General features: G+C 47.7%; 1 protein-coding gene across 1 annotated transcript in view; it reads left to right on the top strand.

Moving 5' to 3' along the window:
• The first annotated feature begins 9,319 nt into the window (after window positions 1–9,319).
• Window positions 9,320–17,295, top strand: part of BACE2 (beta-secretase 2) — a 104,397-nt gene continuing 96,421 nt past the window's right edge. The window contains exon 1 of the mRNA XM_040232263.1: window positions 9,320–9,767. Within this exon, the coding sequence (XP_040088197.1) occupies window positions 9,468–9,767 (300 nt within the window). The 5' untranslated portion in view covers window positions 9,320–9,467. The remainder of the gene's footprint in view (window positions 9,768–17,295) is intronic.

Raw genomic sequence — 17,295 nt, 5'->3', positions numbered from 1 at the left:
AATATTGGACCTTCAGCAACAGCATGAGTCCTTCCAATGAATATTCACAGTTGATTTCCTTTAGGATTAACTAGTTTGATCTCCTTGCTGTCCAAGGCACTCTTTAAGAGTCTTCTCCAGCACCACAGTTCAAAAGCGTCAATTCTTCGGCACTCTGCCAACACTCACATCCATATATGAAAACTGGAAAAATCATAGCTTTGATTATACTCAGCTTTGTTAGCAATGGTGATGTCTCTGCTTTTTAACATGCTGTCTAAGTTTGTCATATCTTTTCTCCTAAGGAGCAGGTGTCTTTTAATTTCATGCCTGTAGTCACTGTCCCCAGTGATTTTGGAGCCCAACATAAAATCTGCCATTGTTTCCACTTTTTCCCCCATCTATTTGCCATGAAGTGATGGGACAGGATGCCATGATCTTCATTTTTCTAATGATAAGTTTTAAGCCAGCTTTTTCACTCTACTCTTTCACTCCTTATTTCCTCTTAACTTTCCATTGTTAAGAGTCGTTATCATCAGCATATCTGAGGTTGTTGATATTTCTCCCGGCAATCTTGATTCTAGCTTATGATTCATCCAGCAGGAATCACGACCAAATGTATGCCTTCTCAGGTGACTAACATCCGAGTCCTGGCTTTGGAGCGGTTAAAATGTGAACAAACAGTATTGAGGGAACCTACTAAAGCCAGCAAAACCATTCTGATACATGACCTCAGGGGATGCCATTCATCCTGACTGTATGAAAACATGCCCCTGGAGGAGGGTGTTTCCTTAGAAACTAAGGCTCAGAGAGTGGAAGACAGTTGCCTGGGGATGTTCTAATGGTCCTTGGCAGAAGTTGATCCCAGGTCTTTGGGCTCAGAGCCTTTGTGCTTCCTTTGGCTGTTACCTCTGCACTCATTCAAAGGGCAGGGCTGGCAGTGGACAAACATTTGGAAACCTCTGCGAGTTTGGCAGACTACCTCTCTAGGTGGAACTCAACTGATGTAATACAATACTGATGAGCCTTATTTATCCAAGCAATGTATTCCTAAAGGTATGCATGGCTTTTTGTAAAGGGAGACCTATTTTAAATGTCTAAAGGGAGATTGCTGTGAGGAAGTGGATGTGAGCCCCCACTTCCATCTCTCCCAGAGGAAACAGGACTAATGTGCCTCCTTAGTCATTTTAAGAAGACAGTGTATGAAATAATGCCATTTGCAGCAGCATGGCTGGACCTAGAGATTTTCATACTAAGGGAAGTAAGTCAGACAGAGAAAGACAAATACCATATGATATGACTTACATGTGGAATCTAAAATACCACATGAATAAACACATTTACCAAACAGACTCACAGACAGAAAGAACAGATTTGTGGTTGGCAAGGGGGAGGAAGGTTGAGGGGCAGGGATTGGGAGTTCGGAATTAGCAGATGCAAACTATTATAGCATGGATAAATAACAAAGTGCTACTGTATAGAGCAGGGGACTATATTCAGTATCCTGTGATGAACCATAATGGAAAAGAATATGAAAAAGAATATACGTATGCATAACTGAATCAGGCTTCCCTGGTGGTTCATTGGTAAATAATCTGCCTGCAATGCAAGAGATCCAGGTTTGATCCCTCGGTGTTGAAGATCCCCTGGAGAAGGAAATGGTAACCCATTCTAGTATCCTCGTCTGGAAAATCCCATGGACAGAAGAGCCTGGCGGGCTACTGTCTATGGGGTTGCAAAGAGTCGGAAATGACTTAGTGACTAAACCACGATAACTGAATCACTTTCCTGTAGAGCAGAAATTAACACAACATTATAAATCAACTATTCTTCAATAAAATAAAAAAATAAAAAGCAACATGGGTTAGGAAAAAGAACATAGTCTTGGGCAGTTGATGGACCAGGTTCAAACAGGTTGGCCATTTACTCACTGTGATCTCAGGCTGACCTTGAACTCTGCCTCAGTGCACTCCTCCATGGCCTGGGTATGGGATGCCCACCTCGGACCATAGTTGGAGTGTGTGAATCAGAGGAAAGAGCGTCCAGAACGTGATGGGAGCTCAGTGTTCCCGTCTTTCAATGTCCTCTCATACACGGGGACATGTGCCACCCCCAGCTCCCACCATTTGAGGATCAAGGTGAGATGGGTTTGTGTCTCTGCTCTGAAAACTGAGGCGCACCAGCCACGGGCAGAGAGGAGGAATTATCGTGAAGATGCCTGTACACTGTTAGTGTCCTACCACGAGCCCTGTCATCCTTCTTCCCAACGCTGTGCAGATTTCACTTCTCAACACTAGACGCGACCTCTCCCTCTCCATGCCCAGTGTCTCCATCCTCACGGAGTGAGCTGGTGACCTCCAGATTGTTCTCCCTGTCTCCAGACTCACCGCCTCAAACTCTCCTCCATCCAGAAGCTGCAGCAGGGTCTCCAAAAAGGAGGTGTATTTAATGTCTGTCTCGTGCTGTGGCCTCTGATGGGAGGGGCTGTCCAGTCTTAAAGGCCCATCTAGCTCTGGCTGTAACCTGGTGTTGACACAGAGGTACACTCAACATGCGCCTGCTAAATGACCGACAGGGAGATGTGGCCACTGTCGGCAGGCTCTCCCTGCCGGTGCTCCTCTGGAGGTCCTCCTCAGTTCAACCATCCTGTGATCTGCAGAAAATCCACATTAAATAGGAGGCCCAAGCCCCGTGATGAAGACCACAGGATCTGAAATTGGGACTCAGATTTCGAACCTGTGCCTTGGTTCTCATCTGTAAAATGGGAATGCTAATGGTGCCTGCTGACAGGGTTACTATTAGGATTGTCTATTTCACTGAGGACACTGCCTGGCACATTCCCCACCAACCCATATTATTTTGAAACAATTCTCATTTCATTTGTAAACAGTACAGAATAAGCCCTCACTAGATGAGAACTCTTACACACACACAGACACATATACACTTGATGCTATTATTGCATCTAAAATGTTAACAATAATTCCACAACATCCTCCAACTAGTGTTCAAATTTCCCTAATTTGTCTCATAAGTAACTTTTTCAATGTGTTCATATCAGGATCCAAATAATGTCCCTAAATTGTAATTTGTTGGTAAGGGTCTTGGCACTCTTGTGATCTAGAGCAGGGTTGGCAGACTTTGTCTTTAAAGGGTTGGCTGTGGTTTAGTTGCTAAGTCATTTCCAATTCTTGTGACCCAATGGACTGTAGCTCACCAAGCTCCTCTGTCCATGGGATTTCCCAGGCAAGAATACTGGAGTGCGGCTGTCATTTCCTTCCCCAGGGGATCTTCCCAAGCCAGGGATAGAACCCATGTCTCTGCATTGCAGGCATATACTTTACCCACTAAGCCACCAGGGAAGCCCCCTATAAAGGTTGCTGCTGCTGCTGCTGCTGCTGCTAAGCTGCTTCAGTCGTGTCCGACTCTGTGCGACCCCATAGACGGCAACCTACCAGGCTCCCGTCCCTGGGATTCTCCAGGCAAGAGTACTGGAGTAGGTTGCCATTGCCTTCTCCCCCTATAAAGGTTAGGCAGTAAATATTTTAGGCTTTAAGGACGATATGGTCTCTGTTGCAAGTACTTCAGTAAATAGGTGTAGCTGTGTTTCAACAAAGCTTTATTCATAAAAACAGGCAGCAGGCCAGATCTGGCCCCCAGGATGTGGTTGGCCAACCTATGGTTTAGAGACTTGATCAGATTCAGGTTTGATTTTTTTGGCAAGAACATCTCACAGGTAGCATTGTGACGTTCCATCAGGAGGCAGAGGATGCTGTGTGTTATCAGCTGTGTATGTTCAATGCCTAGATCCATTATTTCATTAGAGGCTGGGACTTCCCTGATGGTCCAGAGATTAAGAATCTGCCTTCCAATGCAGGGGACACAGGCTCAATCCCTAGTCAGGGAACTAAGGTCCCATGTGCTATGGGGGTAACTAAGCCTGTGCACCACAACTACCGAGCCAGAGCACGCTGGAGCCCGAAAACCACCATGAGAGAGTCCTCACGTTGCAAGGAAAGATCCTGCATGGTACAACGAAGACCTGACCAACCAAATACAAAACTAATAAGATATTTTAAAAAAATCATTAGGGGCTGCAAAATGGCAAGTCTAATTCCATCATCCATCATTTATTAGCTGTAATACTTCTATAAAGAGAAATTCCCCTTCACCAGCTATTTGCTTCTACTAAAGCATGGTTTGTACAAGAAAGGGAAGATAACAAATCCTTGATTCTTCTCCTTTCTCTGCCAGTTTTTAAAAATAATTAGTTAGGCCCCTTAGCATTCTTCAAAGATAATCGATGTACTTTGTAAAAGAACATCATGAACGAATAGGTTTCCACATAATTGAAATGTTCCGAGCCATTGAAATTTTTACTACTTCTAATGATGTTTAAATGGTTGCACCTCTGCCCTGGCTCTTGACAGGACCTCAGGAACCTTTGATAAACATCCTCATTCTCTGGTATGATGAGATATCCCAGGGTCATTTTGTTGGCTTTCTGCTCCAGGCCTGAAATCGGCCTTCTCCAAAGAGGCCTGGAGTAGAGGGAAATAATATTTAGAAACCTTAATCCAGGCACTAGGGATGCTCACTTTTTTCTAGGTCTTTTCACTCAACATAGCAAGAAATTGTTTTTTTAAATATGAAAGACCCCTGGGTGCATAGTGAAATTTCCAAATCAATTCAGGACAATGGGGTACTGAGACTCTTCAATCAGATTGGTAAATCTCATTCTCCCAGGTTCAAATTCCAGATTCACTTGGAAACTTTGAAAACTAGCAGTTTAGGAGCCATGCCCCAAACCAACTGAATGGGAACCTCTAGGGAAGAGTCACTTGCAGGATCCCCGGGTGATTCTAGTGAAAATTCAGGCTTGATGGAGATGTGGATGGAGAATGTTGCCCAGGGGCTGAGTAGGATAAGGCTGGAGACTGTCCACCAGGGCACAGCCTGTCCATGTGTGGATGGGGACTTGTAAGTGAGGAGTGAAGGAGAGGGTGGAAATTGGGATGGGAGTGCAGGCAGCATCTTCAGAGGGCAGGAGATTAGAAGCACTAGCCGCAGAGGGGCAGGATCAGGGCAGGTTTAAAAAAAGAGAAAAGAGAAACGTTTAACCAAAATGTTCAGATGTTGCCTAGAAGGCACCTGGAGGCAGGTGGGAAATAAAGCTGCAGGAGAATGAAGAGATCAATGGACCAGCTTCTTCTGGCTACAGTGGCAGGGATCCCCTCCTGCTAAGTCTGGGGAGGCCAGGCATCACTAGGATATTGGGACTGGCTCCTAGGTCTAGTCCGCAAACTTAAGGACCAGCTCTTATTTCACTTTTTCCTCCCCATTGTTGACACAGTGCCCGGTACAAAGGACTCTTTTTATGTTGAAAATTAAGATGCAAACATAAAAACCAAAAAGATATTGCGAAGCAGCAGTTCTCAAGGTGTAGACTGACCCTTTCAGGAGGTCCTTTAGCTCCAAACATTTTTTATAATACAAAAATGTTATTTGCCTTATTCACACTCATTCTCTCCTGCCTGTTGGACAGAATTTTCCAGCAGCTTCCTGATAGACTGAATATAGATACAGATATCACAATCCAGCTGCCTTCTATTAAGCCAGAGAGAGATTTGCAAAAGTGCAAAAATAACGTGATTCTTCTCATCTTTTGAAAAGTAAAGTTAGTTTTTATTAAAATGTTATTGATGTTGCTGTGTAGTGGGTTTGTTATAGCTATTTTACATGAATTACTACATACTGTTGAAATTTCTTACTTCTAGTTCCTAATTTGCTGACTATTGATAGATAAAACCCACATAAATAAAAGCTCTTTGGGGTCAATTTTTAAGAGGGACCTTAAACCAAAAATTCTGAGAACTGCTGGTGTCTAAGGAACTCGGAGCCAGTGTATAAGCCAAGGAACATCAACACACATATCAATGACAACCTTTCTGGCCAAACACCTTGTATCCATGGAAGGAATCCCTGGTGAACAATGTGGGCTGGGATGTGAGACCCTATCTCACCTCCTGCTGTCCAGGGGCATGGCAAGGAGGGAAGGACCATCTCACTGCAGGGTTTTGATGCTCCTGAGGGGGCCAAGAAAGAGTGTGGCCGAGAGTGGAGGTGTTCAGGCTGGAGGGAGGAACGGGAGGAGAGGAGAGGGGAGAAGAAGGGTGAGAAGGAGAGGCAGAGGAGAGGGGGGAGCTATGAGTACAGTAAGGGAACACAGGCCAATCTGAAGAGGATGTGGGGCTGTCCTCAAGGAGTGAGGTGTCACCTCCTCCCTTCCCAGTCTATTGTTCACCCACAGAGGAGAAGTGGTTTCTTCCTTGGAGAAGCCCTTCACTCAGTCAGTCAGTTCAGTCGCTCAGTTGTGTCCGACTCTTTGCGACCCTATGGACTGCAGAATGCCAGGCTTCCCTGTCCATCCCCAACTCCCAGAGCTTGCCCAGACTCATGTCCATCAAGATGGTGATGCCATCCAACCATGTTATCCTCTGTCATTCCCTTCTTCTCCTGCCTTCAATCTTTCCCAGCATCAGGGTCTTTTCTAAGGAGTCAGTTCTTCTCATCAGGTGGCCAAAGTATTGGAGTTTCAGCTTCACCATCAGTCCTTCCAATGAATATTCAGGATTGATTTCCTTTAGGATTAATTGGTTTGATCTCCTTTCAGTCCAGGGAACTGTCAAGAGTCTTCTCCAATACCACAGTTCAAAAGCATCAATTCTTCAGTGCTCAGCTTTCTTTATGGTTAAACTCTCACATTCATATATGATTACTGGAAAAACCATAGCCTTGACTAGATGAACCTTTGTTGGCAAAGTAATGTCTCTGCTTTTTAATATGCTGTCTAGGTTGATCATAGCTTTTCTTCTAAAGAGCAAGTGTCTTTTAATTTCATGGCTGCAGTGATTTTGGAGCCCAAGAAAATAAAGTCTCTCACTGTTTCCATTGTTTCCCCACCTATTTGCCATGAAGTGATGGAACCAAATGGCATGATCTTATTTTTTTGAATGTTTAGCTTTAAACCAACTTTTTCACTCTCCTCTTTCACCTTCATCAAGAGGCTCTTTAGTTCCTCTTCACTTTCTGCCATAAGGGTGGTGTTATCTGCATATCTGAGATTGATATTTCTTGAAGCCCTTCAAGGATGCTGTAAAAGAAACCCAAAGCCACCCTATGGGAGGACTGCCCCATATGATTTCAGTTAAAATACCTGGAAGTAAAATGATTGTTTCCCAAATCCAGCCAGCACCATAGTTCTGAGCAGGGGTCAAGAATTCTAAGACCATTCATAAAAACAGATGCCACCAAGGGGACAGTCATCAGATGCTGTCACTTCCGTCTGCATTATTTTCTGATGCGGCAGCTCTGCCCTCCATCAAAACTGCCTGAGGTCCTCTGTGACCATATTTTACTGCATCTGTTTACCCACAAACCTAAACAAGCCCTCTTAAAATGAAAAGCTCATGAATACTCATATTAGATGGAGTCAGGAGTTTCCTGAAGGACAAACCTTAATTAGACTCGGTTTTTAAAAACTTCTCCTGGGCTGTTTAATTATTAGAGCAAATGTCTCTTATGTTGAACTTCTATGTCACGTAGCCCGTGTGTCAATGTCCTTAATAAATTTCATGGGTTTTTTTTTACAAGGTTGCAGTCTTCGGAGAGCTGTCTCGATGTCTTTTTGAACCCCTCAAGACTGGACACTGAGGAGTATAAATAATCATTTTTTAAAAAATTACACTTCTCCAACCTTGAATTTGAAATGTGAATATATGAATATAATAGCTCTGGAATCACTATGCAGATTTATGGGGAATATCAACTTAGGTTATATCCCAGGACCCAACCAGGTCTTTTTTTGTGTGGCCAGGGATTTGTTAAAGTTGGGATATAGTTTGGGAAAAGTATGATTTATAGTTAAAGTCATCTGAAAATCAATACAGTTGAAGATCTCCGACATAAGGGTCCCTTGCAGAGCTAGACATGATTCTAAAATTGAGAAGATAGGAGTAAAAATCAAATCTTGAGTAGCAGTAACTGGAAATTGCAGGGAGGAGGGAAGATTCCTCCAACCTCCCTACTGTTTGAAGATGGGCTTGTTTGTTTTTTTAAAAAACAGCCAACATAATTCAGCTGGAGGAGGTAGAAAGCATTGTCTACTCCCCGTTTCAGTAGAAATCAATGGACTTCAGCTCGTGTAATTGTCCCCCCTGCGTTTAATATTTAAAATAAAATCACTCTGATCGCTTGCATTACTGAATGCATTTCTGGGTCTGCCTTGGTGTCTGTGGCTAAACAAGTATTAATTAGACCATCCGCGAAGAGCTTGGGGGAAGCGGGAACGGGAGGGATGGAGGCAGAGCTGTAAATTCAATGGCCCTGATTTTGGATGATGACTGCAACTTGCCCGATGGAGTGAGGGAGTCCTGGGGCAGGTGAAGTGCAGCTCCTAGCAGCATCCTATCTGCATTACGGTCGAGCAGGGGGCAAAGAAGCCCAGGCTCAAAGCCAGCTGCGGACGCCTCCTCCCAGCCGAAACACTGGGCGCAGAAGGAGAACCGAGGCCGGCGCAGCTACAGCAGCAAGAACACCCCCACCTCCCCCAGGCTTTTTAGGGGGAAGTCTCCAAAGCTCTCGCGTCCTCGCCTGGCTCTCCAAACCCTCACCTCTCCCAGCCTCCAATCAGATCTCGTCAGAATCATTCAGGGGCCTCAGAAGTGGGGATGCGGAACGCGGGTGGGGGGTGGGGGTGCGCAGTGCACGGAAAATGCCCCGAGAAGCAGCCGGACTCCGGGAAGGCTGAAAAGCTGCAGGGACGGACTTGGCGAGGGGAGGCGCAGACTCTTACACTCCTTGAGATGCTCGCTGCGTTTTTACGACTCCCTGCACTTCCCTCTGACCCCCACGTCACCCCTGGCAGCCCCCGCCACTGCGGGGCTGGGGAACACCTGCGAGGCACCTGGTGCGCGGGGCCAGGGAGCCCGTTCAGGCCCTCGCTGCCCCTTTAAGGGTTCCCGAAACTTTCCCCTCTGGTATCAGATGAGCCTCGTCACATCCGTTGGCCGCGGCAGCGGGGCGCGTTCCGAGGAAATTGGGGACTCGAGTTTCCCGGGAAAGAGGCGCCGCCCGAGACGACCGAGGGTGAACGGGGCCAGCCTGAGGGGACCCGGGCGCACCCCGCGCCTCGCTTTGACCTTGGCCGGGGCGTGGAGGGGCCCGGCCCTTGCGGGGCAGCCGCCGCCCGCCAGAGGGGGCAGCGGCGACCAACTTGCAGAACTTGGCGCGGGCTGGGGCGGCTCCGGCGCCTCCTCCTCCCGCTCCGGCCGCGCCTCCTTCTCGGTCCTCCTCCTCCGGTCCGCCGCCGCCGGCCCCGCTGCGCGCCCAGCCCTGCCCCGCAGCCCCGCGCGCCGCCGAGTCGCTGAGCCGCTGTCGCCGGACGGGACGGGCCCGGCCCAGCGCGCCCCCCAAGCCCCACCGCGGGCATGGGCGCGCTGGCCCGGGCGCTGCTGCTGCCGCTGCTGGCTCAGTGGCTCCTACGAGCGGCCCCGGCGCTGGCCTCCGTGCCCTTCACGCTGCCTCTCCGGGTGGCCTCGGCCGCGAGCCGGGGGGCTGTGCCTACCCCGGGGCCCGGACCCCCTGCTGAGCCCCACGCGGACGGCCTGGCGCTCGCCCTGGAGCCCGCTGGGGGTGCGGCCAACTTCTTGGCTATGGTGGATAACCTGCAGGGGGACTCCGGCCGCGGCTACTACCTGGAGATGCAGATCGGGACCCCCCCGCAGAAGGTAGGTCGGTGCGCGCTCGCCAGCCCTCTCCGACCCGGCACCCTGCAACCGGGGGCTTCTGGGGGACTTTTGGAGGCGCCCAGCTGTGCCTCCCCCGCAGCTTAGCGTCTCCCACAGAGCAGCAGCAGCTGTCCCCGGAGAGATCTTGGGGATCCAGCGGGGCTCCAGGTCGGGAGTCAGGGCGCGCGCACTCGGGATGCGGAGCTGCCCAGCCCCCGGCGCAGCCGGTGTGCGTGCTTCCGAACTTGTTAGCTGTTCCTTAGCTGTTCCTCACCATGTGCCTGCGAGGCGAGAGACCTGTAACTTGCCTCTAACGGCATTGCCCCTGGCGAGCGACACCTCTTTTCAGCGAAGAGACTGTTTGGTGGGCCCAGGGAGCGATGCTGCTGATCCGAGGGAAATCACTTTGCGCTAATATTCCCACCCCCGCCCCCGTGCTGTCTCATCGCTCAGGAGGCTCGTGGCCAGCCTCCAACGGCGCAGTACCCCTTACAAGGGATTCTTGCTTTATCTCAGCTCAAAGCAACGCTGTCTTAGCAGGCTGGCTCGCTGGCTGCCGGTGGAAGGAGCCGTGCTTCCACGGCGCCACTTTGCTCTCTCTGAGTTGGCTTGTCAGTTTCCTCCGAGCTGCCCAGCGGCTCCAGGCTGCCTGGGCCCTCAGCACCGATGAAAGAGTCTATGCACGTGAAAGGAACGTGCTAAATGCAGTAAAGGGACTGGGGAAAAAAAACACGGGCTGAGTCAGGCTCCCGGAGACCAAGTGGTCTCCCAATGGCAAATTAAAATCAAACAGTGGTCTCCCAATGGCAAATTAAAATCAAATCTTATCCTGATTTTCAGTTATTAGCACTTTTTTTGTAGCAAGAAATCCATGTGCCCAGGCCCGGTCATTTTAAGGAAAACTAAATCCTAGGAGTAGATTTGGCTCCCCTCCTCCTTCCAAACTACTCAATCTGTGATTTCAAGTCAAGTTTTTCTTATCGATCGAATATGCTGTCTGAAGATACTTTATTTTTATTTTTAACGTTGTCATTTGGTTTTTAATTCAGCTGTGATTCCTCCATAAATAGCACATACTCATGACTTCGGTGTAATTCTAATTAAATTATTCAAGACTTTCTTAAGAGGAAAGACATGCCATGCTAATCTCTTTAAAAAAAGAAACCCCACTGAATAACTTCTATACTTGTTTAATTAGTTGAAAAGAGAAATGCCTTCAAAAATGTATTGCGGCTCAAAACTTTGATTCTGCTTGCCTTTCATCTAAGGGCTGTTTTTGGCATCTCCGGTGGAGGGTGGTTGGGGGGCAGTGGGAAGTCGAGGGGGAGGGAGTCAGCTGACAAAGCTTAACTTGGCCAGGAGAGGTTGGTACTGGTGAAGGCCACCACGTGAGATCATGCGCTGGCAGTGAGTGTCCGGTACATTTCATTTTTCAGGAGATTTCGCTGAGATATTGAGGGTGAACCTCTCTTGTGGTCCAAGGATAATCTTTTGGAACAAATAATCATTACCACCTGGGAATGTGTGTCTTGATGTTCTGAGTGGAAGAGAATTTTCTCAACCATAGCAACCTACGCTAGTATGCTTGCCTGGGAAATCCCTTGGACAGAACTGAGTGACTCAACAACAAAAATTAATCTGGGCAGTGTGGGTCCTGACACCCAAAGTTCAGTTTAGTTCAGTCGCTCAGTCATGTCCGACTCTTTTCGACCCCATGGACTGCAGCACGCCAGGCCTCCCAGTCCATCACCAACTCCCGGAGTTTACTCGAACTCATGTCCGTTGAGTCGGTGATGCCATCCAGACATCTCAACCTCTGTTGACCCCTTCTCCTCATGCCCTCAATCTTTCCCAGCATCAGGGTCTTTTCTAGTGAGTCAGCTCTTCGCATCAGGTGGCCAAAGTATTGGAGTTTCAGCTTCAGTATCAGTCCTTCCAAAGGATATTCACGACTGATATCCTTTAGGATGGACTTGGTTGGATCTTCTTGCTGTCCAAGGGACTCTCAAATAATAGTTTGTCTTTATTAATTAGTCCAATCACCTTTACTCTAAAATGATGAAGTTTATTGAATTAAGAAGAATGTATTGAGTATCTTATGCTGCTGTCTTTACTGAGGCCTAGGAAATAGTTCATTCAAGGTTACTTCTCAGTTATACATTCTCATGTTTCCAGGGAAGGCTCTTTTTAACAATCTAGATTTAATTTTTACATTTGACGGGAAGTGAAATATTCTGTGCCTTTTCCTTGGCCTGATTTAGTAATAAGCTGCTTTATAGAAGAATTCATGTGTGCTCATTCCAAATGCTTACTGTAAACTCTTAGGTGTTAATGACAAGTAAATCAGAATTCATTCTCCGCCTGCCTCCTCCTGAAACATCCCAGACCACTAACTGGGGGGTCTGTAACAGGCAAGAGGGGGCAGCTGTGGGGTGACTTCCGAACTTCATGGAAGTTTTCCTGCTCTGTTAATTGCCAAGAGTCCTGCATATGTGCTCTGCTGATTTTCTGAAGCCTAAAATAAAACTTGCTTAGGTGGAGAGAAAAATGGAGTTGTAAATTCAAGAGAATCTTTTGAAAATGAAGGGATAGTCATAGATAGTATGGAGGGCTCCTCTTGTGGCCAGCACCGTGTTACATGCCTTCCAGGTGCCTTCCCCAGGAATCCTCAAAAGGGCCCCAAGTTCTTACCCCCATCTAACAGACAGCACAACTGAAGTTTGGAGTTGAGTGGCCTTCCCACGGCAATGGGACAAGGCAAAAGCAAAGCTCTAGAAAGCACCACAAGTTGAACCCAGGCCGCTGGACTCCAGAACCCAAGTTCTCAATGACCTGGCAAACACCTGGTCCCTTCCCTTCCTCCCTTCTGATTTATTTTCTTTGGTTTTTGGCCTCTTGTTTTTCTCATCAACCAGAGATCCCTGAACTGTGCACCCTCAGGTATTAGGAACTTAACATATGACCCAGACTGGACTCTCCCAGCCCCAGCCACCCCTCTGTGCATCCCCTTCCTTCAGGGTGAGGCTCAAGCCTTGGCATCCTGAATAATTGGATCCAGGTGTGCATGGGAGAGACCGTACAAGAAGATTCAACAGGAACCAGAGCCCCATGCTCCTTGCTCTCTCCTGGGAAAGGCTGGGAATGTGTTCAGTCCCTGGGTGCTTTAATCAAGAACTGGGGTCCCTCTTTCGGCCTGACACCCTTCCAAGACATCACAGGCATCCACCCGGAAGCCCGTATGTGAGCAGCCCCATGTTGGCATGGAGATGAGAGCTGGAGCTCTGATACCATTACATGACTTCCTTCTAACAGGAGAGAACCAGCAGCTGCTTGAACCGTGTAATTTGGTCTTATTAATAATAATACTGGTGTTCTAAAGTGATTATAATTACAGCAATTTCCATTATTTTTTTAAAAAAGACTTTCATGCTGACACAATAAATCCAACTAGAGAAGCTAAAGGTCTGAGGCTTTGTACTTGGTAATGGCTTCAAAAAGGCTTTTGGGTTTCTGTTGAAAGATTTTCTGTCATCTCTACTAATATGGATAAAACAGACAGCAAAGTGATTTTGGGGTTTAGACATTTGAAGGTAAAGAGCTCACAAATTATTAGGGGTTGCACATTTCAATCATGGACTCATTCAAACATGGACTCATTGGCTTCTCAGTTCACAGTTACCTGAAAGATTTTGGACTGAAGATACGATTTATAGGTTTGCCTATACATATACATATGTCTATTCATATACAATTTAAAGGTTTGCCTTTTTCAGAACAAGCCACCCAGTGTCCCCAAATTACATTAAACTCACTTCAGGGGAGGCTGGAAAAAGGCCAGCAAGAAGAAAGTTGATGGAACAAATTGAGAAGGTAAATGACTAAAGACAGTGAAGCCAGGACGGATGACTCGCATGGAAAGAGCCAGAAACCAAAGCCAGGTTCCCACCAGCTGCTTGAGGTGGGGGAAGTTGCCCTTCTTGAGCTTTGGAATAGTAATTCAACATCAAAGATCTTATTACAGAGGATCATGAAATACCAGGCCCAGGAATCTGCTCCAAACAACTTGGAGAGGCAGAATCTGAGAAATTGTTAACAACTGTGTATTGGTAGCTAACCTTGATTTCAGGCTGATTGGGTGCTGAACACCACGCTAAGCATTTTGCCCAGATTACTTCATTCTCACTTTCCAACAGCCCTGTGAAGTACGTACAGTTGTTTGACTCAGTTTTCAGATGGGGAAACTGAGGCTCAGAGAAGCCAGGTCATTTGTCCCTGGCCACGCTGGTGAGTGGCTGGGCTGACTTTAACCATCAGGTCTGCCTGGGTCCACAGTCTGAAGATTTCACTGCTCTGCATGCTGCTATTTGAACTGCAGTGTCTTTCCCCTGACCACCAAAATGTTTATTTATTTGGCTGCACTGGGTCTTGAGGCATCAGGGATCTTTAGTTACAGCATGCAGTTGTGATGTGCAAACTCCTAGTTGTCGCATGAAGGATGTTTAGATGGTAATCTAGTTCCCTGATGAGGAATTCAACCTTGCCCCCCTGCAACGGGAGCATGGACCCTTAGCCACTGGACCGCCAGGGAAGTCCCTGCAATGACTTTTGTTTTTAAAGAACCACCTTCATTTGTCTGTGAATGACTTGGGCATAGTGGGAAGCACCCTGGAGCCACTGCAGTGTCCTGGGTCCTAGCGGTATTTCATACGTGACTATGAGCAGGTGACAACCTCCCTGTGCTTCCCCTTCCCCACTGGTGGATAATATTTTAAGTTTCCTGCAGCTGCTGTAATGGAAGAACACAAACTAGGTGACTTAGTGATAGAAACATACTCTCTCACAGTTCTGGAGGCCAGGAGTTCAGAATCAAAGTGTCAGCACACTGCACTCCCTCCAAAGGTTCTGAGGGTGGATCCTTCCTGCCTCTTCCAGCTGCTAGTGGCTCCAGGCAGTCCATGTTGTTTCTTGGCTCCTAGTTGCGTCCTCCCATCCCTTCCTCTGTCTTCCTGTAACACCACTCCCCCACCCCAGACCCCATGTGTGTTTCTATGTCCAAATCTGCTTCCTCTTATGAGAACAGCAGTCATTGGATTAGGACCTGTCCTGACCCAGTCCAACTTCGTTGTGGCTTGATTTTAACTCTCAAGACAGGTCATGGGTTCACGGTTTTAACATTTCTTTTTGGTGGTGGTTCAGAGGGACACATAATTTAATCCACCCAAGTTCATTCTAAGTTTATCATTCTGTGGATCTTTTTCCTTTCATTCTCTCCCATCTTTTAATGGCCTGTTGTTTTAATTTGGAATTCAAGTGTAATTTTCATCAAAGGCCGCAGCACATAGTGGTTTTGGTGCTGTTGACACAGTCTGTGACACGATATTGCGCTGTGGGACAGGGCAGGAGGTCGAGGAGGGGAAGGTTTGGGGTTATTTTCTGTATTTCATTGTCTGTTTCCTCACTAGAGAGTAATCACTTGAAATTTTAAAATGTCTCTTGTCATGTTGCATTAATTCCAGAAATGCTGGAATCATTGCATAACCTGGGAAAAGCCCACTTAGGCAGGCTCGGATCACTGGTGTTTAAATACCTATGACTCACAGATACTCATGCTGTAAGCTTGCATTTCATGTCGTAAAGACTTTGGAAGGCATCTGTCCTCCCCTTTCAATGGAATCTATAGGATATGAAATACATGTGCTTTTCCGTGAAGCATCCACAGCCCTTTCTTGACTTCTGCCTGACTTCCTATGTCGTCAGAAGGTGGCTTGACCTCCTCTGGGCTTCCTGTTTGCTTCTAGAATGATCGCTGAACTCAGTGTAGCTAAAACTAAAAGAGGAAGGTCTAGTTGAGCCCCTGCTATGGTTGATTTCTTCTCCACGGTGGCCTGTGTCCACAGTGGACTGTGTTGGACCTGAGGAGAGGACTTTAGAGGTGACACCACTTTCCCTTCCCCATGGGGTGGAGCACAATGCCTTGAGGTTTATTTTATGTCTCAGACACTGAAAGGAGCAGATCAAGCCTTTGGTTCTGGATTCAGGGTCCACCTGGGCTGAGGTTGAGGGTCATGGCTGCTGACTCTCGCCCCGGCCCCAAGCAGAGGACAGCAGGGGGAGGCATTGGGTCTTATCTGATGGTAAGCAAGCCACTGTTTCCTTGAGCCTAAGAGCCCCCATTTAGGAGGAACAATGGGCCTTCTGCATACACTTGGCTCGCCTGCCATCTGTCACAGGTCCCTCCTTACACTCTCTCTGCTCCGCCTGCCCAGCCCAGGCTGGGTGTTGACACTGGAATCATTGTTCGATAGTGACACTAGATACCACCTGGGAAACGGAACACACTGGTGAGGCAGGTGGATGGCCCACCTGGGCTTCCGTGCCTTGTGCATACATCGTGATGGTGCAGTGTGGGTAGGGCTTCCCGGGTGGTGCTAGTGGTAACGAATGTGCCTGCCGATGCAGGAGACATAAGAGATGCAGGTTCAGTCCCTGAGTTGGGAAGATTCCCTGCAGGAGAGCACGGCAACCCACTCCAGTATTCCTACCTGAAGAATCCCATGGACAGAGGAGCCTGGCGGACTACAGTCCATGGGGTGACAAAGAGTTGGATTGCACGCGCGCACACACAGTGTGAGTAAGGGTGTGTGTGCCATATTCTGGGCCATTTCCCAAGCTGTGGGAAATGTGTGTGTGACACACGGTTGGACTGGCTGTCATGTGACTTCCGTTCCTCATCTCCTGGCCCAGATGGACTATTTGACTTTTTTTTTTAATTTATCACTGCTTAATAAAAAATAGTTTGTTTTTTTTTTGCTCTTGGAGTTCTTGAAGAGTAAAGAGACTATTGGAGGGCTGACATCACCACAGGGGAGAAACAAAGCTAGTAGGTTTGTTTCTGAGTTAATGCTTGCTGCCCTGCACAGGTATCAGGTTGAGTGTTTCCAAGTTTTATTATACGGTGCATCATATACCTGTATGTGGAAACACAGAATCTCAGTCCTGCTGGTTTAGGAAGATGAAGCGGGCTGTCTGCAGTGTTAAGGGGTGGTGCCCTGGGCTGCCTTCATCGTAAAGGGCAGCGGGAACCTCTCACTCCATCTCACACTCGTCTGAGGACGCACAGGAGGATTTATACCCGGCCCTCCTAAGGACCCTGCAGGCTCAGATGGTAAAGAATCTGCCTGCAATGCAGGAGATGCAGGTTCAGTCCCTGGGTCAGGAAGATCCCCTGGAGAAGGGCATGGCAACCCACTCTAGTATTCTTGCCTGGAAAATCCCCATAGACAGAGGAACCTGGTGGGCTACAGTCCATGGGGTCACAAAGAGTTGGACAGGACTGAGCTACTAACTTGGAGAAGGAAATGGCAACCCACTCCAGTGTTCTTGCCTGGAGAATCCCAGGGACGGGGGAGGCTGGTGGGCTGCCGTCTATGGGGTCGCACAGGGTCGGACATGATTGAAGCGACTTAGCAGTAGCAGCAGCAAAGCTACTAACAGAACAATAGAAGGGACCCTGTAGACCTCCAGCCCA

Source organism: Oryx dammah, unplaced genomic scaffold, assembly GCF_014754425.2.
Source record: "Oryx dammah isolate SB20612 unplaced genomic scaffold, SCBI_Odam_1.1 HiC_scaffold_2, whole genome shotgun sequence".
NCBI lineage: Eukaryota > Metazoa > Chordata > Mammalia > Artiodactyla > Bovidae > Oryx > Oryx dammah.
The sequence above is the reverse complement of the archived record's forward strand: the minus strand, read 5'-3'. Positions and strand labels throughout refer to the sequence as shown.